This window comes from Pieris napi, chromosome 13 (genome assembly GCF_905475465.1).
Source record: "Pieris napi chromosome 13, ilPieNapi1.2, whole genome shotgun sequence".
Lineage (NCBI taxonomy): Eukaryota > Metazoa > Arthropoda > Insecta > Lepidoptera > Pieridae > Pieris > Pieris napi.
Window position 1 is genome coordinate 10487148 of NC_062246.1, and position 26656 is coordinate 10513803.

Sequence of the window (26656 nt, forward strand, 5' to 3'; positions counted from 1 at the left end):
CAATTTAGGTCACCTAGCTAAGGAGTCGGTAGGAAATTAAACATAATTAGTAACTAATATTTTATTGCGCGCGGGAAGAATGACCGGCGCTACCAAATGTACACTACACAATGTCGCAATACAAAATGTGTGGTATTTGGTATACATAGCCCCTACAATATTAAGGTGCAATAAATAGAAGTGACTATATATAAACAACAATTAAAGATAGTTAATATTGAATGAAGATAATTGAAAATGAAAAATGAAGGAGCAATGAAGCTAGAGTTGGACTTCTTACCCAAAATATGCCACTTGTTTTTTTTTTATAACAGGAGGCTAATTCGATTTTAAGTGATACCGCCTCACATGAACACTCACATTGCCAGAAGGCTCGCTAGTGCGTTGCCGGCCTTTTAAAAATTGGTACGCTCTTGAAGGCATTGTATACTGTTCCTCTTATTACGTATTTTGGCATGACTCTTAGGTTCCAAATACTACTATGAGCGCGCCGACCGAATCAAGAAATTCCGTAACGAAAATAAAAACCTAACACACGATGACGTAATATAGGTGCGTCCAATACGCGTTAGAGCGGGACAGAACGCATACTGCGTATTCACATCTCTCTGACGAGATCGGTGACGTAGCGCAGGTGCGTTAGAGTGGGACAGAACGCATACTGCGTATTCACATCTCTCTAACGAGATCGGTGACGTAGCATAAGCTGGTGCATAGTGTGCATATGTTTAGTCTGAGTCTGGTAGAGTGGTAGAGTGGTAGAGTTGAATTAATATCAAAGAAAAAAAATACTGCATAAATAAATAATTATAATTGCATAAGTTGATAAAATATGATTAACCGCGGCAGTCCCCGAATGCCACACGTTTTAAAAAAATTTTTTAAGTAATTTCAATTATGACCGTTATACCATACGCTTTTCATTATTTTAGAATGAAAAAATTCGTGCACCAGTTTGCCTTAATTTATGCAGTTTAACAAGTTAACCACATTACGGGTGCAGAGTAACCTTTGTTTTAAATGTTGTTAAGGCTTTGATAAACTGATCCAATCAACGATTTTCTTCATTTATTCACTCTGATAATTTTTTTTGGTGAAAGTAAAATTGGTTTAAAGGTGAAAGTGTTTTATGAATATAGTCCAAGCAAAAGCTAAATATCTATTCCTAAAAATATAGGAAGTACTGCACTAATTAACACCAGTAATATTTATGAACCCAACCTTGTGTTCGCAACTACTCGTTCCGATGAATTTTAAAGCAGCCTTAAGCCTTGATTATGTATCCAATGACATGACAATCGATTCAGTGCTTCCAGTGAACCGCGCGCGAACACTCATTATTAATTAGAAATTCAATTGAGTGACTTAACTCTTTTTTAGTCTAATTCAGTGATTTGTAATTGGTAAGTTTTGTTTGAATATTTCTTTATGAAGTGATAAATTAGTTTTATTGTGTGTTTCCAGCACAAATTCGCTTTTGTTATAACTTGTAAGTAAGGAAACGTAAATCCCCTAAGCGGTATAGGGCTAACATTTTTTTTTGCTGTTTCCTTTTATTTATATATATATTTTTTTAGTTAACATGATCGTTAGTCACTGTAGTATTTAGATGTTATTTTAAAATACAGCATGGATTTATATTTAAGGATTATAAATACAAAATCCTCAAAGGAGGTTTATAATCGCAATTTTCTTAGTTATGCACAGATTATAAATTGTTAACAAAATAGTATTTAAGGATTATTCATGTATAAATACAAATTATTTGCTTAAGATTCACAAAGGAGGTTTTAAATCGACATACACTGTTAGTTATGCACAGATTAAAAAATGAATAACGAATAGCAATAATGTAAATAATAATAGTAATAATTATGTTTTAACTTCTAGATTGTTCCTATTTTTCCTCAGTGCATGAACAAAAATGCTCTCAGTGTGGTATAAAAATATTGTTTACGATTATTTTGTCAAGGTTTTGTAACTTTAAAACTCAACATGCAAGATTTTTTGCAAGCAATTGAAATTAAAGACCGCTCGCGATTCTAGGTTGCAATAATTAGTTGATTATACAATAACATGTTATATGAACTTGAGCTTCACATTATTACTAATTAATTGTAACACAAACGTTAATTTAATTTATTCAAATTTATGTAACAAAATCGTTCAACGGTTATACTTGAATGAACATATAAAATTATGACGGTTTTGACGTGGGTTAGGATGGGTTCAATCTGGAACATAATCAGAGGCGTAACACTAGGGTGGCAGGGCTGGCAATATGCCACGGGCCCCCAACCCAAGAGGGCCCCTGCCCAAGAGATAGTATGTTCTATGGGAGAATGTGAAGACTCCAATACGTATTGGGCCAGCATGGGAACAGACCATTCCCTCTCGCCTAAGAGAGGTATGGCCATTAGTGGGACATATATAACGGGTAATTGAGTACGCTGAAAATCTCGAAGTTTATTAAAATTAATCTGAGTAGGCACGATATTTGATAGGGCCCCATCAAAAGAATTTGCCACGGGCCCCAGATGGTATAGTTACGCCACTGAACATAATCCAAAGAACTAAATTGAGAATCTCCGTTATGCCAATTGCATGTGTTTATACAGAGAGGAAATCGAAGTTCAAGTTCTTTCTTGATTTAGGATTGATAATGTTGGAGTGGTATTTTCACTCAAAGAACGGAATATTTTTTTTGAGTAACAACTTAAACGTCGCACTTTAATATACTTTATTGCTATTAGATTTTTTCAAATTTTATAAGTTACACGTAAAGCAAAAATCCGCAATTTACTACAATTCATTTACAAAAATCTGCGCATACAAATTAATGCTAAAGTCGAGAGGTTAAGAAAGGTGACACTAAACGCGTGGTTTTTATTTTTTAACTTTTATATTTGCTAATTTTTTAACGATATTGGTTATTGTTGAAAGTAATTGTTTCTTAAAATAATTTGGACTTAAATATAGCTTTACTCAGTTAGCATAATTATTGTGTAAGAAATTTTGAAATCGGTTCAATAGTTTGTGGGATCGTTATATACAAAGGTTATTCTTTCCTCTTTATTATGAATATATCGGATTCATTTACGAACTTTTAGGCATAAATAACATACATGGGCCATTGTAATAGACTGTATGGGATATTTCTTATTTTATGATTTCATATACATACTTTAAATCTAACCTACTGATCAGTGGCTTCGAACCCCGGCTGTGCACCAATGGACTTTCTTTCTATATGCGCATTTAACACCGAACCGTGAAGGAAAACATCGCGAGGAAACTGGCTTGCCTTAGGGCGTAAACGGCGCGGCGTGTGTCAGGTACAAGAGGCTGATCACCTACTTGCCTATTAGATTGACAAACGATCATGAAACTAATACAGAAATCAGAGGCCCAGACCTAAAATTAATGTAGTGCCGCTGATTTTTTTCTAAACCTGCTAATATAATATTTAGGCTATTGTAACTAGCACATTAATAATCAAATGGCCTGCTTGAATAAATAAATATTAATTATTATTATATTCATGAGAGCTACTCATGTTACACGTCTTTTTAACCTAGTTACACGTGTGTAATTAACTATCTACTTTTGTAGATTTAAATAATTGTAAAGTCATTGTAGCGTAATTGAATCTTATTTGGACTTAATTATAATACAATTTGTAAGCTTTGAACGTATAACAAAGTATGATAAAAAATCCAAGTTTAGTTGTATAAGGCAGATCGTTTTCGACAGATTTTGTTATTATTAACATATATGCAAATGAGGAAGTCGACTTCTTAAACATGTAATATGTAATTCCAAGGATTGCAATGTTTAATAACCTCTTTGGTGGATATAGAGGGAAATGTGACAGTCTATCGCTGACTACGATGGCAACACTCGAATAATCGAGTTATTAAATGTAATAAATATACGTTTATATCTTTTTAATGTTCGTTCGTTAATTGATTTGGATTAGAACTGAATGAAGATAACATTTATATTAATCACAAATTTGTTCTTCTGATAAATATAATTATAACTAAACATTTTGGGTACCTATATTTTGTGATTCGTAAATTTCAAGCCAACTAACTTTTCAACGGACACTTTAGGTATGCATAATATACAAAGAAGTATAGGACTAATTTAGTTTTTAGGAATAAATGGATTTTTTTAATAAACATTTATTTACGGTTGTTAAAAAATAGTACCTATTTAGTTTTTCATATGTACTTTTCCATTTTTCCTTCCCCTTTCTTTAAGACTTTCTTAAATAAATTTGCTGATGTCACTTTGACTGTAAAGTTTTAAACTAAATTATTTTTCCTTACAAAAGTTACTTGGAAGTCTACAACGACAGAGCCGAAATACGTTATTTATATTATATATTTAAGGTATTTTAGCCAACTTGGGATGTGAATGCTTGGCTCATTACTTCAAAAAATCAAAATCATTGATTCATAGGTTGTAGGTAACACAATGTACACTTATGAACCTTAAAAATGAAATATACATTTAATGCTTCTAATTTTACATTTACTGCCAGTTCTGAAATCAAGGGCGTAGGACGGAAGAGAAGAACTGGCAATAATCTCTGCGCCAATATTTTTAATCGCCAGTTTTTTGTTTTACACAACGTTTGTAAGGGAGCTGCAACTATTACACCATGTTCCACATGACATCTTAAGTAACAAATAACGACAAAACAAATGAAAAACAAAGACAGCAATCAGCAGGAGGCATGGTGAAATAGGAGCACGCACTTACGTTCTCGTGGGAACGACACGCAAATACATATAATAGTCGAAATAACTAACATCACCGCATACACGAATTCAAGTACTCCTTATAAGGAATTTAAAATTGGTACTGTGGTGTAGCCCATGCACCATGGTAGTAGTTTTTTTGTTATTTTCTATACTTTTAGTTTATATTTATTAGTCAATAATAAATTTAAGATATCTCATTGTATTAGAGTTGTAGTGCGTGGCAGTGGCGTAACAATAGGGTGGCAGGGCTGGCAAAATGTCACGGGCCCCCGACGCAAGAGTGCCCCTGACCAAGAGATATTATGTTCTATGGATGAATGTGAAGTCTCCAATACGCATTGGGCTAGCGTGGGGACAACAGACCATTCCCTCTCGCCTAAGAGAGGAGGCATATGGCCATTAGTGGGACATATACAACGTGTAATTTAGTACGCTGAAAATCTCGAAGTTTATTAAAATTAACTGAGTACAACGTGACGATTTTACTGATAGGGCCCCATCAAAAGAATTTGCCACGGGCCCCAGATGGTATAGTTACGCCACTGCGACGTGGTAAACAAAATACTAGGCTTTGTCCTGGCGTGAAACTTGAGTGATTTATATAGATTTTTGTTACAGAAAATGGGGTTCCTGGAGGAGCAAGATCTTAGTAATGTGCCCAGTATCACAGAATACTATAAGGGAAAGACTATATTTGTTACTGGAGGCTCAGGTATTTTTCTCAAATTATTTAGTTTTATGTTAGTGTGTTGCCCTAGTGGCTTCAGCGTGCGACTCTCATCCCTGAGGTCGTAGGTTCGATCTGTGTGCTCTGTGTGCAGCTGTGCGCCAATGTACTTTCTTTGTGCTAATTTAACATTCGCTCGAACGGTGAAGGAAAACATGGTGAGGAAACCGACATGTCTTAGACCCAAAAAGTCGACGGCGTGTGTGAGGCTGATCTACTACTTGCCTATTTGATTTAAAAATGATCATGAAACAGATTCAGAAATCTGAGGCCCAGACCTAAAGAGGTTGTAGCGCCACTTTTTTTTATTTTATTATAACTTTCAACGCCGATTGTAAACCAAACCATTTTCCATGTTAACTTCCAAATGGAAGTTTACGTGGAAAATTCGTGGAAATATTGTCTAAATGTAAAAAGGATAGTAAACATGCATTTCAAAATGAGTTATCATTCTTGAGATCATAATTATTATTTTTATATTGTATTGAATAGTTATCTCTCTCTCTCTCTCTTCAGTCAGTAGCTGGTAGAGGTAGATGGTATATGTAGTGGATATCATATTATAATACCTCACTTTGACCATTAATAAGAAGAAGATAAGTTACTTGGGACATGTGCTACGACACGAACGGTACCGACTTCTTCAAGTCATCATGATGGGCAAGGTTGAGAGGAAAAGACGTGCTGGCAGAAGGAGGAAGTCGTGGCTCCGCAATATCAGATATCGGACCGGAGTGGCCAGCGTAGAACAGCTGATGCGCTTTGCAAAGAATATGACGAGCTGACCGCCAACCTCCAATAGTGGAGAGGCACTACAAGAAGAAGAAGTGGATATCATTTACCTCTATCAATCTGGAGTGGGGTCCGATAAATAGTCAAAGGATGTTTTGTGTTCAATGAAACGTCATTTAATGGGGGGAATTATATTTTTAGGTTTCATGGGCAAGGTGCTGCTGGAGAAGCTTCTGTACTCCTGTAGCGACCTAGACAGGATCTATGTGCTGTTGAGGAGTAAGAAGGGAGTTAATCCAGAGGATCGTTTGGCTGCCTTGTATGCCTCGGAAGTTTGTACCAATTTTCTTTGTTTAATAGTTCATTATAAAAATTAGTACAGTAGCAAAAGCAAAACAATAACTGTCTCTTTTATACTCATAAGCTTGACCGAGCGCGAGAGAGACGGACAGTCTTTTCATGATGTATTTGTGATTGTATTTCAGTTTGACATCACGCCTCGCGCTTATTCACAGACACTACACAAGCACAAAGTGTAAATGTGTTGAAGCCGCCAGCTTTAGATAACATACCAATACCAATGTCATGAAACGATGCAATTAAAGATATATGAATATCTAACATCTCTTCACATATCTTTATAATGAATAATTTTTTTACAAAAACACAATCCTGTTAAGAATCATCAAGAATGCACCGATAAAAAATTACACAAGTAAAAAACAAACAAAAAATTAATTAGCAACATTAAAATTCGTTATTATTTTAATTATGTTTAGCTTGCATAATTAAAATAATAACTAATTATTATACACAAACATATAGTAGAACTATTTCAGTTTAATCAGCGGACTGTAAAAAAAGTTAATGTATTACTTGAATAGTGTAAACACAGCGAATAATATTATTAGACCAGTCATTATAGACATTCGAAATCGAAAATTTGATAATAATTCCAAAAGTTTTCAAACTTCGGTCAAGTGATTGGTACATTGGGACGACAATAAATCTCATTTTGCAACCTTGTCCGCAGTCCGGAACATTGTTAAAATTGCAATTAAATTAATTTTTGCTGTATGGTCGTGAAAAAAATTCCAAAAGTTCTGCAAACTTGGGGAAGTTTTCGATATAATATTTCATATCACGTATAAAATTTGCAACCAACCTAAGTGTACGGAACATTTTTTGTTATTTATTTTATTTTCGATATATCTGTCAAATTTGCAGAACTTTTGGAACGTTTTCCTTCAGTTTAATAAAGAAAAACATTAATTTTTAATAACAAAAAATGTTCCGTACACTTAGGTTGGTTGCAAATTTTATACGTGATCTGAAATATTATATCGAAAACTTCCCCAAGTTTGCAGAACTTTTGGAATTTTTTTCACGACCAAAACTTATTTTTAACAATGTTCCGGACCGCAGAGCAGGTTGCAAAATTTTATAGTTTGTTTTAATACCACTCCCGAAACAAAACACTTCCAAAATTTGAAAACTTTTGGAATTATAATGAATTAATTGTCTTGACTGACTGGACTATATGTGCTTTTTGACGGTTAGTCCAAAATGTGTCATGAAGTTGCTTTCTCACTGGGTACGTCAGGCACACTAAAGCTGTCGTTGCCATGTAACAATTTCATTAAGTACATTCATTTTATTAGTATATTAGGGGTAAGTACGACGACCGTGTCATAAAAGTAGGATTCTGACTTACAGAAGTCATGAAAGCTCTTATAGTGGTGACGTAAAAGATTGATAGTGCTTATTCATTATTGTAATAAATTATGTACATAAGGAATGCAATAAAGATTTGAGTTTGAGTTTGAGTAAGAAGTAGTTGTGATCAGCTGTTTCTAGACTTTCTTTGTTTAGACGCATTCGTTATCACGTAATTAAGTGAGCATCACAAATGTAAGAATGGTTTCAGTAAAAAAATACAGTCGGTTTACGGACGATAGTTTAACGTGACATCGTCATAACATCATTGATGAAATTATTGCGTACTTTGAATAAAATTGAATCATTTTTATTGAATTATCACTATTTTGTATGGATACAAAGAAGGAGTGAGTCCTCGAATGCATAGTCCAATCTAGTGGAAGAGAGATAGATGCGGCGCAAGCGTACAATGAGCGTAACGGGACAATGGGTTATGCTGCTTCGTGTGTGCATTCATCGATTTATTAGATGTTGTCAATTCAAAAACTTTTTTCCTTGACATTTATGAAGGTACCTAAAAATATCATATACATATTTCGAGTTCAAGAAGTTTTAAGATAAAACTAAGTATAAAGGAACATTCTTAAGTATTGGATATTCGGTTGCATCTAAAACAAAAAATATATTTTAATTTAGTTTAAGTATCTATTCAACCTACATAGCAATAATAATAATAATAAAAAATTAATAAATAGAAAATTTAAAAAAAATTAAACAGTTTGGTCCCCGTGGCAGTGTACTTTGAATGCTGGCAGAATTTACTCCTTTATTATTAAATAGAAGTTTTACAGTTAAATAAAAAATAAATAAATATTAATTTTGTCTAATAATATAAAAGAGAAGTATAAAAAAACATAGTACTTACATATAACATTTTAAAACATTTAGGGTCTGTTTCACAATGTACGGATAAGTTCTACATAAGTTCCAAATTAGCTATGTATTACTTATTGGTAGGATAAAAACTATTGTTGCGTTTCATGACTGTCAGATAGCGCTATTCGTCACATAAAGTCCATCATAAGTTATGAGTATGATGAATGTCAAATAGAACAATTTATCTTCCAAATAATTTATGTGTTGCATAGCTATTTGGTACTTTATCCATACATTGTGAAACAGACCCTTACAATATAAACATAGCATGCCCTTGTTTGAGGACGCAATGACGAAAAAAATCACCGAAACTGGTTTGGGTTTGTAGGTGAATATTTTACCTTCCGCTACGTCTGGTGATTATGTAAAAATATTACTTAATTCCGATATTTCCGGATAATTAAGACTTAGCGCGAACTATGCCTCTATATAGTTCTTTGTCTACTACTTTCAATCAAGTGTTTATCTCTTTTTATTACAGAGTGAAATTTGACAGAACTATTACTTAGCTTGAAAGTCTTTTATAAAAGGCATAATTTAATATTGAAAGGACATCAACGTATTTAATACATTATATATAAATCGACGTACCAATTGTCTTACTGTAATCATGGTCAGTGACTAAGGAGACTGTACGCTAGTAATTCTTTTCGGACTTATATTAAATTTATTCAAATAAATGAGTTATACCAAAGACTAAACTTAAGTTTTCAAAAAACGAAGGGCGTCAAAATGGCGAACAATGCAGTTAACAATAAAAGTGAGTTACAGAATCGCAGGGCTGACATTACCGCCTTAATTCGCTAATTGGATTTCGATTATACTTACTTTTTCCATACTTCTTTGGTTAATTATGAAATCTTAAAATACAATAGTTAAAACTTATAGTTGATAGTTCTAAAATAAATATAGCGAGGTTGGTATAGATAGGTATGATTAGTAAACAAAATATTGTAAACCTATTTTAAAAGAGTAAGTGTGGAGTTTCTTGCCCATTCTTCTCCACACGAAACTACCTTTTGGAAGGGGCAACTAGAATCTTCTTTATATTTTGTTTGACGTTCAAAAGTGCCATTTTAGGTGGTCTAATTGAAATAAATGATTTGACTTTGACTTACGGCCAAAACCAATATGCAATCTCAATCCAATTTTAGCTGTCATAGACTGACAATTCAATCCATTTCTAAAGAAAAGCGTGCCAATATTCAATACATGGACTGAGATACCAATCTAATTATTCAACCAATCGTTCAGAGGGCGGATAAGAGATTGAAGATTGCCCTCTGTATGAAAATGAATGTTTACTCATGCCAACAACCTATCTGTCCATTTTGACAGTGCTTCGATTGGCCAAATCAATCTCGGATTGCTATCGGTGAAACTCGTATGATTTGGGTTTGGGATTGCGACCTAACTTAATATTCATTGGGAAAATTTATTCATCTTCGTCATCTTCCAGTTCTAGTGATAGTGATTTGGAAGTTTAAATGCAATTATCCGATTGGGATAGTAATTCTGAAGCTGGAAGAAGACAACGTACTTCTGTGCGAAGACATAAGAAGACAAGAATTTATTATATCCAGGGCCTGAATGACGCCGAATTCACATTTAACAAAAGAAGCTTTGGAGACACTTTTACACAAAGTGATGTCTATCATATATGACTTCTTGCAGGTTTCATCTTTTCATCAACTTTTGTAAAAAAAAAAAATATTAGCTACAACCAAAAATATTTGTTACTATAGATACTACCTACTAAATCCACTTCAAAACCTCAAGACTCCAGCAGAACATCTTTATAACGAATCTCAAATACGAAGCAGAAATGTGGTGGAAAGGACATAATATGGTGTTTGGAAAAAATCGGTTCCCCAAAATCGGTTTGTCAAAAAAGGTTTTGCTTCAAGTATCTCGTGTACAAGCCGTGATAGTGGCATGTGCAGTGTTGCACAATATTGCTATTGATATGCGAGATGAACATTTTGAACTACTGCAACAAGTAGATGAACAAGCTGATGATATTGATCAAAGCGCAATTGACAACGTGGGAAATGCAAGTGTGCGAAGTAATCTTATAAGTGATTATTTTGCTTTATTACTATAATATTTTATAAATTACAACATTTTTGAGATAAATTAAATAAAAATTCAATGCTTTTATTTAAATAAAAATACAAATTTTTAATACAATACATCCTCGCTCCAGGCACAAAATCTATTATTTTTCTAATTTATTTAACAATATATTTTTTTCTATGGCCCATAATTATCTTTTATGCTCTCTTTCTTCCTCTTCAAATGCCCATTGCTTTCTCTTATTTAGAAGCTTTTCCTTTCAATTGACTTTCATTTCCTTCGACAGACAACAATATCATGTCTTTGACTTTTTCCTCGATAGAGATCGGGGTAAGAGGAGTAGCAGCACTAGGGCCACCTCCTGTACGATATGTTTCAGCATGTATCAAGGCAGACTTTTTTCTTGTAGCCCTCTTTAAGCTTTAGGCACTGCGAAAGTTTACCCCACTTGTGCTATTAAACAGCGCCTCCAGCGTCTTCCAGCACTGCTCTTTCTCCTGCCAGGTGACTGAGTCACTCTTTTTATTTTCTAATATATTTTTATGGTCAGCAACAAGCGAAGTTAAAAGGTCAACTTCTTCCCGGCTGAAATTGACGCTTCTTTCACGTTTTTGCGTAGACATTTTTTTAAGTTAAAGAACCAACCTCGAATCACAAAAACAAGATACACAAACTACTCAGAGAAAATTTATATTTGTAATAATATGTACTAAAATACTCAATAACCTAACAAACAAAAATACCATATGAAAATGACAGCCCGTTTCGTTACAAGTAATATTAAATGACCAACAAAAAGGTTGAGGTTCTATGTTTTTCTATAGAATTCTGTAACTTTATTTGTTCGTAACAAAAAAACAAACAAAACGTTGCATCTTTATCATACATTGTGAAACAGACCCTATTAGTCTTACTTATTTTATTTCGTTCCAAAAACAGCAAACTTTTGGTATGCTTGAACACAACATATTGCATTGAACGAAACGCGGTCGAGAGGCAAGGATCACGCAAAAGATTGCTGTCAATCTTTTGTCAAATAAACAATCGGATAGCAGAAATGTTTATTGGCATGCAGATTGGAGATCGGTCTTTAGATATGAATCAGTCCAAGATTGGTTATAATCATAGATTGAGGATACATTATTAATTTTGGCCGTTAGGTATTGATCTACTTTATTTTGAATTACTGTTATTTCTTATCCAGTTTTTGTATATTTTGTTAAAGAAATATAGTAATAAATTTTATTTTTCCTGGCATAAGTTACGCCACACGACTTACGTAGTGAATTGGCCTTCGATCGTGGGAGCTTCGAAACAATGATAGGTAACTCGATTTCCCTTATTATGAAACCTAAAACCTAACTTTATGATTATAAATTTCACAATTTATTTACTTTAAGATGAAGAACGATTTATTGCGTTTAGTCGAGCGGAAAACGGATCATGGATAATGGGATGCTGTAGACCAATCACGAGCAAACGAAACACGCAATAATTTTGTCTTTTACATTTTTACCCGGTTATTTTACGCAGTGATGCCAACACGGGGGTTTTCCCCTCAAATTTAGGGAGAATCGGGTCCAGGGAATTTTTATTCAAGATTTTTTGTTCTTAATAGAACGCTTAGGCCTCGAACCCAACCATCAAACTAAATTAAATATAAACACCAATGGCTATAACTGAAATATCAAAAAGCTATAATACTCCAACATGAATTAATAATAATATCGATAAATAATGTATTTTTAATTCAGATTTGAAATTACCTCTTCAACGAAACGTTAGGGGTGTAGCTTGCCAGCCAATGGACTGTGAAATGTGTGTTTAAATTTATATGTATTAATTGTCAGGAGTATCTGTAATCTGTATAGTATATGTAGTGTATGTATGCAGCTTGCACTAGATATCTAAATATATGAGGCGTTTTAATCGTTATTTAGGGGTATTTGTAGTTCTGTAGGAGGCATCACTGATTTTACTGTCACCGTGATAGAAATGGGGCAGTGAAATACTTATTTTCTCAACACGGTTTGTGATATTGTTTGATAGCATAACCTACCGAAGTACATTTCATTTCCATTATTATGTTACGTTCCAAAAGGTTATGAATATACAAACTATCAGTGTAAAGTTCAAAAGTCATTTAAATTTGAAATTCATATTAGTTGTTAAACTATTTACGGTTTAAAATTCGTCTTAATGTTCCAAGGGAATTCATTACATATAATTTATGGTCACAAGTGCATGGCAATGATTTAAATACTATTAAAACAGTTTATATTTAGTTTAAAGGCTTGAAGTCAATTTAATGTCTTCGACGTTGCCAAAAAAGGATGCATATGTCATCTTACAATACGAGGGAAAGAGTAGAATAATCGCGCGCCAGCATATAAGAAAAATAAGTAAACTTTATATCATCAGGTGACTTTCAACTTGGCTTTTGTTTCAAGTTGGCCTAGTGATTTCAGCATCCAAATCTCAGCCCTGAAGTTTAATTCCCGGACAATGACTTTTCTATTTGTACACTGTACAACACTCGCTAGTACGGTTTTCCTCGTACGAGGACATGCCCTGAACCTAAAAAAAACGACGGCATGTGACAGGCACAGAATCTATGTATCTATTGTCTATTAAGAAAAATAATTTATAAGGTATAAAGCGGGGGGCCTCATAGCCTAGCGGTCTTATTAAGTGGCAGCTAGGTGAGGGGTACCGGGGTCGACTCCCGGTTCGAGGGCAAGTTTTAATTTAATTTAAATTTGTTCTCGGCCTTTGGGAGGGTTGTGCGGTACCGGGCGAGTGCCTAAACCGTACATGGAGGACACGGTCGAATTTCTAAAGACAAGCACGAATTATAAAAAATCCTATACTTGACGCTGGCTAATGCACAAATCGTGCCAGAGCCATAAAAAAATAAAAAAAAGAAGGTATAAAGCGGGCCATAGACGGACCGCATGTTGCAGCCGATACCGACTGCTCTAAGCGGTCGCCGCACGGCGATCTGCAGTTTCCATACTAAATTCATATTCGCAATACACGGACCGCTCGAGCAGTTCCTGAGCAAACCGCATATTGCAGTCGGTCTTGACTGCAACATGCGGTCCGTCTATGGCCCGCTTAAGAAAGTTTTATAAATTTTCTACAACTTTGGAACATATTTTAGTAAAAAAGTCATCTAAACCATTATCCTTAATGATCAGAGAGAAACCCTATTACCTATATGGAAGTTAAAAATTGTTAATGCCTATTAGTGAGAACTATTTTTAACTGTATTGTATTTTATTTTTCAGTGCTTTTCCCGACTTCGAAAAGAAAAGCCTGGCCTCTTCGAGTCCAAGGTATTCTTCATAGCCGGAGATTGCAGCGAAATCGGACTTGGTGGGTGTACTTATATTTTCCCGCAGTTCCAATGGGACTCTTATGGTTAAATTGTTTTTTAAGTCAAGTAAAAGCAGTGATGTATGAACAATGATGACACAAGGGACTACTAAGTAATTTAATTACAAAGGCTATGCTCTATAGTTTGTTCTTGACAATTATATACTTGGCTTAAAGGTCTCGTTACAAGGCTATAAAAAAAGAAGATTTTTTTTTTATTGTACAATTCACACCAATTGACCTAGTCCCATGCTAAGCTGGTGAAGCTTGTGTTATGGGTACTAGGCAACGGATATACATATTATAGATAGATAGACATATAAATACATATTTAAACACCCAAGACCTAAGCACAACACCAAATGCTCATCACATCGATGTTTGTCACAGCCGGGGATCGAACCCGGGACCCATGGATTCGCAGTCAGGGGTACTAACCACTAGACCTATGAGCCGTCAATTTTATTTATATTTTGCCGTGATCGTTTTTTTTACTTTATAAACAAAGAGAATGTATGAAACGCTAGGTTTGCATGAAATATTAGGAAAAAAAATCATAACTTATGGGTGTTGTAATAATTATATTCATAATTTGTGCATTTAAATTTTCGCATGTTTAGTATTATATAGCAGGAAACTATAATTCACCTGCGGATGTCCGTGTCAAACCATCTTACCTTGGCGCCAAGGGCAAACATTTTTATAAAGAGTATAAATCTTTAAAAATTCTGCGCAAATATATACGCAATACTTTTTGTTACTTTTACTTCATAAGTCCTTTATAACATTAAAAATGCTTTTTCGCAAGCAAATGTACTTACAACCTTTTAACGAAATGCATCTTTTTAATATTTCGATTCCTTATAGAATGTTCGAAATGTTCTACGGCGTATTATTGATAATTTTGAAAATTTATCTGTCCATTACGAAAATAGAGCAATTTGTATTAGATAAATAGTAATTACATGTATTTTCTTAAAGGTATGTCCGAAGAAGATAGAGCCTTAATCGTAAATCGGGCTCATATTGTTTTCCACGTCGCCGCATCTGTCAGGTAATTATTTGGTTAATTTAGAAAAATATAAATGGTCATGTAAGAGATGCAAAAATGTTTCTTTTAATCAGACATTATTTAATTTATTTAATTATTCTTATATGTTTTAAATTTATTTTCTTTTTCCATTACCATTTAAAATGTGTATTTATTGTTACAACACGTTTGTTCTAATTTGGGGGTCCAAATAAAAAAAAAATCTTAAAGTTAAATTGTTTCGGGTACCAGAATCTTTGCAAAATAGCTATGAACATGATACTACTAAAGAGTTTCTATCAGAATGCCCGATGCCGTGAAAGAATTCAATATTTATAATTACAAACTGAAAATTGTTGGTAATTTTTAAGGTTCGACGATACTTTAAAAGTAGCCGCAGGACTGAACCTAAGAGGTACAAGGGAATTGGTAGAGCTCGCTAAAGAAATAAGGAATTTGGAAGTAAGTATTAAGTTCTTATGGATCTATGCCAAAATTAGGGTTTCAAAACATACATTTTTATTATGGAATATAAGATACAGGTATCACTTATTCCACGTGATAAAATTTTAATCGGTAGACATCCCTACTCATCGGCAAAGAAGACAAAGGGTGTAGGCTGAGAGAAAAAGCCGGCGTAAAATTCTTTTAAAATATCAAATCACCATGCAAAATGACTATGTCAAACAATACTAATTTTAAAACAAATATAGCAAATAAATTAGAAGTAACCTGTCCCCACTAGTCCCAGGCCCTTTTATCAACTAGATAATCGGTCACTTTATAGTAAGCCTTTTTACACAGCTTTTCTTTAATACATTTCTTAAATTTATTAAAAGGCAGAGATAAAAGAGCCTCTGAGATTTTATTAAAGAAAAGTATCCCTTTTCCCAAAAAAGAATGACTAACTTTGGATAGTCTAGTACGGGGAAATTGCTGCCTGTGTTTGTTCCGAGTATTAACATTATGCGTATGTTCTATTCTGGTAAACTTATCACTATTTTTGTATACATACCTACATAATATTTTCATAAATAGTTTGAGGGGGAAACGTAACTATATTAATTACCTTGAATTTATCTCTCAGAGATTCCCATGAAGCTTATGAACTTGACTTGTACACGCTATTTCAATGCCGTTTATATAATCAGTGGCCCGGCGTTGACTCAAAACTTAAGAAAGTGTATGTATGTATGTTTCAGGTTTTACTACACGTATCTACATCCTACGCGAACACAAACCGTGACCCCATTGATGAAGTGGTTTACCCACCGCACGCTAATTGGAGAGACACGCTTGAAGTATGTGAGAAGATGGATGAAGAGACTCTAAAGCATTTAACACCCAAGTGAGTATGACACGGTATAATGCGTATATTTTTAAGTAATTATTATTTCCTCTCTGCATATTAAGTAGCAATACCGAACTGTCAAATAACGTATCTCCATTAAGGATATCTAACACGTTTTTGACTCTGAATTTTAACTGTTTACGGTACATGGAGTATGTATACTTAAGCCTTAATCATACAAAATACACATCAATCATTGCGGTGTTTTCACTGAAGTTCTCATGTCTCTTTTTACCACGGCGGGCTATTTGACAGAAAGAGACGGAGTGTTTTAATTAGAAAGTTAGATTTTCTCTTCATGAAATTTTTGAAACAAAATCCTATTTTAAATACTTTTAATCGCTTAGGATTCGTATGGTATATACTCGTGGAAGTGTGAAACATAATTTTCTATACTTTCAGATATCTAGGAGAATTACCGAACACATATGTATTTACGAAGCAGTTGGCCGAACATGTGGTGTATGAGCAGAAGGGCAAGTTGCCGGTCATTATAGCGAGACCTTCCATAGGTGAGTGTTGGGCCATCAATATTTGAATATATTTTCACTTAGCTTCAGTGTCTCATCGAGAGAAAAACAGAATTCATTTGAACCTTTTTGAAGTGAAACTTCTTTATCGGGGTTGGAAAAAAATTTAGTGTAACATTTTTTCGTTACGCGTCACATTTTTCCGTTACGCGCCATCTTTTGAAGTGAAACTTCCCTATCGACGTATGGGAGAAATTTTGTAGCAGGTTACGCGCCATGTTGCTTTTTGAAGTTAAACTTCTTTATCGGCGTTGGAAAAAAATTTATACACATTTGTCACATTTTTCGGTTACGCGCCATCTTTTTCTTGTCCCTACCACGGTTGATCCGAAGAGATTCGAAGCCATTAGTAACAAAAATATATAATAACGATAACAATGATAGTAATACTAATAATTCTATTACAATTAATGAAATTCTGTAATAATCTTAGTACTACATAGTAGTACAGTAATAAGTTAAAATGAAATAATTGTATTTGTATTCATGTCTATGATAATAAAAGCCTTTTGTTAAACTTTATCTAATTTAACTTTATTTAACCAATTTCTGTAAAGTTGCATATAGTAGATCATTTTTCGAAAAATAAGGTCATAAAGAAGTTTCACTTCTTACGTGTGTACACCTAGTACACGCACACATTTTTATTTTCATTATGTTTGGACTTACAGATTGTTGGATTTAGAAACAATTAAAAAAATAACTTCTCATTAAATTAAAAAGTTATTTTTTCCTAATTAGACAGGTTTTGTGCACTACGGCTGTTCTCAGAGTAGTATTTTACGAGTAAAAATCAAACTCATTTATGCATATAGGTAACACAATGTACACTTATGAACGTCAATATATATGTATATGAAATGCTTCTAATTTTAAATTTACTGCCAGTTCTCAAATCAAGGACGTAGAACGGAAGAGAAGAACTGGCAATAAACTCTCCACCACTCTTTTTAATCGCCAAATTGTTTGTTTTACACAACGTTTGTAAGGATCTGCAACCATTACACCATGTTCCACATGACATCTTAAGTAATAAATAATAATAAAATATATTAAAAACAAATATTTATCCTCTATCAGAAGGAGGCATGGTGAAATAGGCCAGCAGTGTTGGTCTAGAGGTTTATGAGGTCGTCGTCTCGGTTTAATACTCTACTGTTCGAATCCCGGACAACTGGGATTCGAACAGTAGAGTATTAAAAGTTCATTGGTACAAACCAATGAACTTTTAATACTCGCTCGTACTATAAAAGAAAACATCGTTAAGTCACCAGCATGCTTTAGATCTATAAGTCAACGGCGTGTGTCAGACATGGATGTCTGATTCATAGAAAAAATAATGATTACGAAATCGATACAAAAATCTGATGCCCAAAGCTGAAAGGCTTTTGTGGAAAATCAATATTTTTATCTGTTATTTCTTAGTTGTTTAATTTTTTTTCTATCGATGTGATTCTTTATCGTTGCTCGCCTAGGGAGCTGTAGTCCAGCATCTCATCATCGCTATTTGCTGATGATGGAGCAATATCTGATCGCATCACCAAGGGACTGCTCAAATTTAGTGTACATATATATATATTTCCTTATTTCTGCCGTGCGATTCTGTTAATCCGTGAGTTCACCTCGCACTAACAACGCTCCCGTCCATTTTTGGAATCTCATGGTATTCTGTTAAGCAATTTCACATTACGCCTTGACAAGCGGAGGGAGCTTGTGGTTTATTGTTTATCGGAATGCCAAATCGTAAAATGACTGCTTCACGACTGATTTGAGCGCGACCGCCGCTGCGAAAACCACTGTGAGAGTTCGAAAAGTGAGTTACAGAATCGCAAGGCTGTTTATTTGTTATGTTAATATATTTTATATTCATTATTTTTATCAGCGGCATTTTTAAGAACCTATAATAGTAATCATGAATTTTGTTATAGTTAAACGTGTTGTAATTATATGTGTAAATATATTTTTTTTTATAATGAATACTTTCTGATTTACAGTAATTTCCGCAATCGAGGAACCTTTGCCAGGTTGGATTGAAAACTTTAATGGTCCCGTTGGAATTCTGATTGCTAGTGGAAAAGGTAACTTTTTAATCAATATATATATTTCTTTAAAATCTGATGATATGTGAAGGAAGAAAGGTGCTGCTCTTCCTCCGACCTAATGGGAGGATCCTTGACTAGCCTCACCTGACGGAATAATATTGTTAACGCGGTTCAGGGTATGGACGACATCCTACTGATTGCCATAGACTATAGATGTCGCTACAGATCACATGTAAATATGTATTGGATTTTGAATCTACAGAGACCTTACTACGTATATTGGCATGAGTCTGTCTTGCCAAAAACTAACACATGCACAGCGCACGCTTATAACAACTCTTAAGTTACTACATTATTAAAAAGCCACGCCACGCAACGTGTCCACACCCGATTACGGCACATTAAAAACACGCGACACCACGACACGCTTGCAAATTCTGAAGTCATTTAGCTGACAATAGTGAAGGTGTATAGTCGTGTGCTAATTGTGCTATGGATTTAATAAATAACGAGTCAGATGAAGATTTGATGCAAATTTTGGATACATATCTGATACGACCAAAATTGTCATAAAATGCTTTCAAACTGTACTTTTCATTCTGCGACTGTTCAATTTCTACTTCGGTATTATCTTCTTCTGTTGTCTCGGGTCGCGTAGCGTAAATACATGCGCACACACACCCATTCACACACACTTAATGTCTTATAAGACTTGTGTTTAATTAGATGTAACACTAAAGCTACTTTTTCTAAAAAAAAATGTATACCCACTAATTACCCATTTATCCAGAGTAACCCACAACTCAGTGGACTAGCGATGGATGAATTTTGTCAGAACCTATTTGTCACGAATAATGTTTTTATTATTATTATAATAATATTGAGCAGTGTTGGCCTAGTAGCTTCAGCGTGCGACTCTCATACCTGAGGTCGTAGGTTCGATCCCCGGCTGTGCACAAATTGACTTTCTTTCTATGTGCGCATCTAACATTCGCTCGAACGGTGAAGGAAACCGACATGTCTTAGACCCAAAAAGTCGACGGCGTGTGTCAGGCTGCACTGGAGGCTGATCACCTACTCGCCTATTAGATTTAGAAATGATCATGAAACAGATTCAGAAATCTGAGGCCAAGACCTGAAGAGGTTGTAGCGCCACTGATTTATTTATTTTTTATAATAATATTGAATCGCTTACACACTGATACAGTGGTTCAAGAAAAATAAAAATACAATATTTAATGTGTCAAGCACTTAGGCAAATATAACCAACACGAAGATATTAAAAAATATTAAACCAAAAAATTTTAATTAATAGTTAATTAAACTAAAGGACAGTTGATTTATAAGTGTGAGGGTAGCAACTATGGATATCCGTGTACATATGTGGACATTATTTATTTCATATGATCTGGATTTTCAGGTATTCTTCGAAGTGTGTACTCCGATCCCGATCTGGCTGCAGATTATATACCAGTAGATGTTGCTATTAAGATGTTCATCGCGGGGGCTTGGCTAAGGGGTACCAAGAAGTGAGTGTATTTTCATAATTGTGTTCATTCATACTCTTAACCCTAGAAAGATAACCATATTTTGCTATACACTAAAGATAACCATACGTCATTTTGACGTATAAATGTTTGAGTGCTGGAATTTGTATATCATATGCTTAATAATAAATAAAAAAAACATAAGTGCTAAATCTTAAATAAACTAAACACAGCTCTTTTAACATTAAAAAACTTAAACATGATGGAGTCTCTTCATCAGCCTTATAATTTATATAAGATATATAAAAAGAAAATGGTGGTCGTTTGAGGCTCTTTCACGCTTAAACCACTGATCGTATCGACATGAAACTACCACCATTCGATGCGAAATTTTTCCTATATGGTTTATGGCTATTTATTCCAACGTTCCTTCATTTTTTTATTTCTGTTTTACTTTTATGAAAATTTTTCCCGCTAATAAAAACAAAAGAGGCTTCCTAGAACCGCAAAACGTCAACATCTGTTAAAAACTCGATTTTCGAAATATTTCAATTTTCTTAGCGGGAAGTTAAAAAGAAGAATAATAAAAATATGAAAAAAAATAAAATAATGAAACATAAAATTGATTTTAATTCGTCCAGCAAAGCGGGCGCGAAACGGCTAGTTTAAGATATAAACTTTTAAAATCAACTTTTTAAACTTATTATAAAATGATCAACCTTAACTAATATTTTTTTATTGATATATAAGGCTAACCCTTCAATACACTTAGGACAGGCGCTCGACTTATGTTCTCCAGTAGGTATATAATGACGAAGGTATTGCACTTATCTAAAAAACACGACTGTCACCTGCAAGCTACTTGGGTCAACTGAGTTGACAGGAACGGCCAGTGCCATGGCGCGTATATAGAAATAAATAATATAGATTTTTTTAAATCGACTACGTCGATTCGACGTACGTTATCTTTCTAGGGTTAATAAGACAAACAAAAAGATCACATTGAAACCACATCTGATCTCGTGGTGGTGGAAAGATCGTGTGGAGGAAGGATGATGAACAGTCCTTCAACCTAAAGGGTGTGTGACCACCGACTGGCCCGAAGGACTTAGTGGCTAAGATTGACAAGTTAGTTTGATAAGTTTGATAGGTCGATTCTGGGTGATCACATCGCAGTGATGGTAGACGGAGAATGTTTGTGTCGCAATAATTGCTAATAGTTTTAGCCTGGGATAAAATAGAATAGCCAAAGTTAAAGGAGGCCTATGTCAGAGGCAACCTGACCATACAGCAAGTTGCTATGTTCTTTTTATAACATACTGACAGAGAATAAAGGCATCAATCCAATATATAATGTTTAATATTATATAATAATTTCCAGATTAGAAGCTACGGATGAAGTGGAAGTATACCACTGTTCCAGCAGTCACATGCAAATAATGACGGTTGGCGAGATTGTTGAAAACGGCAAAGAAATCCTTAACGAAATACCATTAGATAATGTATTGTGGGCGCAAGATGGTGGGGTTACTAAGTCAAGATTGTATTATAATTTAAGGGTAAGAGAGCTTTATATTATAGCCCCGCATTACTCAGCCAGTGCCTCATCAAGTAGACAGAAAAATATTTGATAATATTAGCCTAGTCCGTCAAAAATCTTAATTAGTCTAATGCGGAGTACCTACCCTGATGTACAGGTCTCCCTTTCTCCTCTCCCTACCCAGGAAAAAAAAATGTGCGTGTACTAGTGTACACACGTTAGAAGTGAAACTTCTTTATGACCTTATTTTTCGAAAAATTATCTATAATATGCAACTTTACAGAAATTGGTTAAATAAAGTTAAATTAGATAAAGTTTAACAAAAGGCTTTTAATATCACAGACTTGAATACAAATAATACAATTAATTTAATTTTACCTTATTACCACTAAGATTATTACAGAATTTCATAAATTGTAATAGAATGTTTAGTATCATTGTTATCGTTATTATACATTTTTGTTATTAATGGTTTAGAATCTCTTTGAATCAACCCTGGTAGGGACAAGAAAAAGACGCGCGTAACGGTCAAATGTGACGCGTAACCGAAACATGTGACGCGTAACCGAAAAATGTGACGCGTAACGAAAAAATGTTATACAAAATTTTTTTCCAACCCCGATAAAGAAGTTTCACTTCAAAAATGCTTTTAACGAATTGGGTTAGTAGGAGTAGGGTTCTACCGCATTAACCACGGAGTGTTCAGAGGAATTGTTCAGATTAATTTCGCAGCTGAGTTTCATCATCGGACGTTAAAGCAGAATACGTAATTCCACACGTATCAGCTGGACGTCCGTCGTTCCACAACACATTTCCAAACCAATTTTTGCCTTCAGTCCTTTCCGAAAAGAGCGTATCTACCAATTCTTAAAAGGCCGGCAATACACAACATCCGATGAAACGGTGAAATTAGAATGATTTCGTTTTTAAGAATAATTTTTAGGCAATGTTACAAAATATACAATAAACTTTTACACACAGTTTAACAGCTAGTGCATAATAAATGACAGAAGTTTTTAAGTGTAATGATAATGACAAAACAAGATGACTAACGGCCAAAATTAATAATGTATCCTCAATCTATGATTATAACCAATCTTGGACTGATTGATATCTAAAGACCGAACTCCAATCTGCATGCCAATAAACATTTCTGCTATCCGATTGTTTATTTGACAAAAGATTGACAGCAATCTTTTGCGTGATCCTTGCCTCTCGACCGCGTTTCGTTCAATGCAATATGTTGTGTTCAAGCATACCAAAAGTTTGCTGTTTTTGGAACGAAATAAAATAAGTAAGACTAATAGGGTCTGTTTCACAATGTATGGATAAAGTAGCAAATAGCTATGCAACGTTTTGTTTGTTTTTTTGTTACGAACAAATAAAGTTACAAAATTCTATAGAAAAACATAGAACCTTAACCTTTTTGTTGGTTATTTAATATTACTTGTAACGAAACGGGCTGTCATTTTCATATGGTATTTTTGTTTATATACATATTATTACAAATATAAATATTCTCTGAGTAGTTTGTGTATGTTGTTTTTGTGATTCGAGGTTGGTTCCTTAACTTAAAAAAATGTCTACGCAAAAACGTGAAAGAAGCGTCGCGTCAATTTCAGCCGGGAAGAAGTTGACCTTTTAACTTCGATTGTTGCTGACTATAAAAATATATTAGAAAATAAAAAGAGTGACTCAGTCACCTGGCAGGAGAAAGAGCAGTGCTGGAAGACGCTGGAGGCGCTGTTTAATAACACAAGTGGGGTAAACTTTCGCAGTGCTAAAGCCTAAAGAGGGCTACAAGAAAAAAGTCTGCCTTGATACATGCTGAAACATATCGTACAGGAGGTGGCCCTAGTGCTGCTACTCCTCTTACCCCCTATCGAGGAAAAAGTCAAAGACATGATATTGTTGTCTGTCGAAGGAAATGAAAGTCAATTGAAAGGAAGAGCTTCTAAATAAGAGAAAGCAATGGGCATTTGAAGAGGAAGAAAGAGAGCATAAAAGAGAATTATGGGCCATAGAAAAAAATATATTGTTAAATAAATTAGAAAAATAATAGATTTTGTGCCTGGAGCGAGGATGTATTGTACTAAAAATTGTATTTTTATTTAAATAAAAGCATTGAATTTTTATTTAATTTATCTCAAAAATGTTGTAATTTATAAAATATTATAGTAATAAAGCAAAATAATCACTTATAAGATTACTTCGCACACTTGCATTTCCCACGTTGTCAATTGCGCTTTGATCAATATCATCAGCTTGTTCATCTACTTGTTGCAGTAGTTCAAAATGTTCATCTCGCATATCAATAGCAATATTGTGCAACACTGCACATGCCACTATCACGGCTTGTACACGAGATACTTGAAGCAAAACCTTTTTTGACAAACCGATTTTGGGGAACCGATTTTTTCCAAACACCATATTATGTCCTTTCCACTACATTTTTGCTTCGTATTTGAGATTCGTTATAAAGATGTTCTGCTGGAGTCTTGAGGTTTTGAAGTGGAGTTAGTAGGTAGTATCTATAGTAACAAATATTTTTGGTTGTAGCTAATATTTAATTTTTTTTTACAAAAGTTGATGAAAAGATGAAACCTGCAAGAAGTCATATATGATAGACATCACTTTGTGTAAAAGTGTCTCCAAAGCTTCTTTTGTTAACCTAAATCTAAATGTGAATTCGGCGTTATTCAGGCTCTGGATATAATAAATTCTTGTCTTCTTATGTCTTCGCACAGAAGTAGACAAGAATTTATTGAGATATTTATTAAGATTGTATTGCATTTAAACTTCCAAATCACTATCACTAGAACTGGAAGATGACGAAGATGAATAAATTTTCCCAATGAATATTAAGTTAGGTCGCAATCCCAAACCCAAATCATACGAGTTTCACCGATAGCAATCCGAGATTGATTTGGCCAATCGAAGCACTGTCAAAATGGACAGATAGGTTGTTGGCATGAGTAAACATTCATTTTCATACAGAGGGCAATCTTCAATCTCTTATCCACCCTCTGAACGATTGGTTGAATAATTAGATTGGTATCTCAGTCCATGTATTGAATATTGGCATGCTTTTCTTTAGAAATGGATTGAATTGTCAGTCTATGACAGCTAAAATTGGATTGAGATTGCATATTGGTTTTGGCCGTAAATATATGAGAGGCTAAAACTGAAGCCCTACAGTTGTGCCCTAACATAGTACGTATATATGAACATGAATTCGGGAAGGGAAAGGGGTTCTCTAACAGCCGTTTTCTATACTTAACCCCAATCCAATTTTTACTACTAGAGATTGATATTTCAATCCGTTTCTCATAAACAACTTTTCAATAACCGATCGATAGATCAAAGTTTTTGTAAACCATCTTTGGGAGGACCGATCGGTATTTTTGGATTGATATTAGTATGATCGACGCATTCTATAAAATAACTTTGAAATAATTTTAGATTATAGATCGAGTATAGAAAGCGGCCGTAAGGAAATGACCAGAGGTTTAATGTGATGAAATTTTTATGATAATTAAGGGCTGGATTTCGCCACTTTGAGAATTTGCGAAATAAACTCGTAAAGACGTGGGCAAAGTTTTTCTTAAATTTACTTGCGGCAAAAAAATATCTTACCCACTTACAAGAAACACATTTCTTTTTTCTATTTGTTGTATATTTCACTCCGTATTTTACTATCGACTTTCAGGTTCTGTTATTCCATTTACTTCCGGCCATACTTGTCGACCTCGTGTTGCGAATCATCGGAAGGAAACCTATGTAAGTAGATATCTATATATAAAGAAAGATATGTTTATTTTCAACTTAGTATTATGTGGCAAGAAAAAAAGAAACAGTCTCCTACTTAATTTCATATTTTTAATTAAAAGTGAAATAGGTTTATAGCTTTGAGTTACTCCAGGTGCTTGGTTTAGGCTTAGAAAACAATCAAAAGGCTTGATAATGTCGCTGTCCAAACTTGTTTTTTTACACCTAAATAGTAGGTTTCAATTCCCAGAGCAGCATTAGCCTTCGACCTAATCCTGTCTATTGGTGGCTTTATCAATTAACATTAGGTGAACCTCCTGTTCTATAAAAAGGCTAGAGATTCCGTCTCTTTTTCATTTTAAAATAAAATAATAAAATGAAATATGTTGGTTATGGAACATAAGATACAGGTATCACTTATTCCACGTCATTAAATTTGAATCGGTAGACATCCTCCATCATCGGCAAAGAAGACAGACGGTGTAGGCTGAGAGAAAAAGCCGGCGTAAAAAACTCTCGGTACTCTTTTAAAATAGCAAATCATCATACAAAATGACTATGGCAAACAACACTAACTTTTAAAACAAATATTGCAAATTAATTAGAAGTAGCCTAATCATCATTAACT

The 26656-nt window shown here is 34.2% G+C and overlaps 1 protein-coding gene across 4 annotated transcripts in view; it reads left to right on the plus strand.

Annotated features, from left to right (window-relative positions):
- LOC125055090 (fatty acyl-CoA reductase 1-like) overlaps positions 1 to 26656 on the plus strand; it is a 33598-nt gene that overhangs the window by 1547 nt on the left and 5395 nt on the right. For 3 of the 4 annotated variants that reach the window (XM_047657322.1, XM_047657324.1, XM_047657323.1), the window contains exons 2-12: positions 5391 to 5484; positions 6433 to 6563; positions 14193 to 14280; positions 15262 to 15334; positions 15682 to 15772; positions 16513 to 16658; positions 17064 to 17173; positions 19186 to 19269; positions 20654 to 20762; positions 22102 to 22279; positions 25970 to 26040. In XM_047657322.1, the coding sequence (XP_047513278.1) occupies positions 5391 to 5484; positions 6433 to 6563; positions 14193 to 14280; positions 15262 to 15334; positions 15682 to 15772; positions 16513 to 16658; positions 17064 to 17173; positions 19186 to 19269; positions 20654 to 20762; positions 22102 to 22279; positions 25970 to 26040 (1175 nt within the window). Of the gene's footprint in view, positions 1 to 1269; positions 1404 to 5390; positions 5485 to 6432; positions 6564 to 14192; positions 14281 to 15261; positions 15335 to 15681; positions 15773 to 16512; positions 16659 to 17063; positions 17174 to 19185; positions 19270 to 20653; positions 20763 to 22101; positions 22280 to 25969; positions 26041 to 26656 lie in introns of those variants that run through there. The other variant, XM_047657325.1, reaches the window with a different exon arrangement.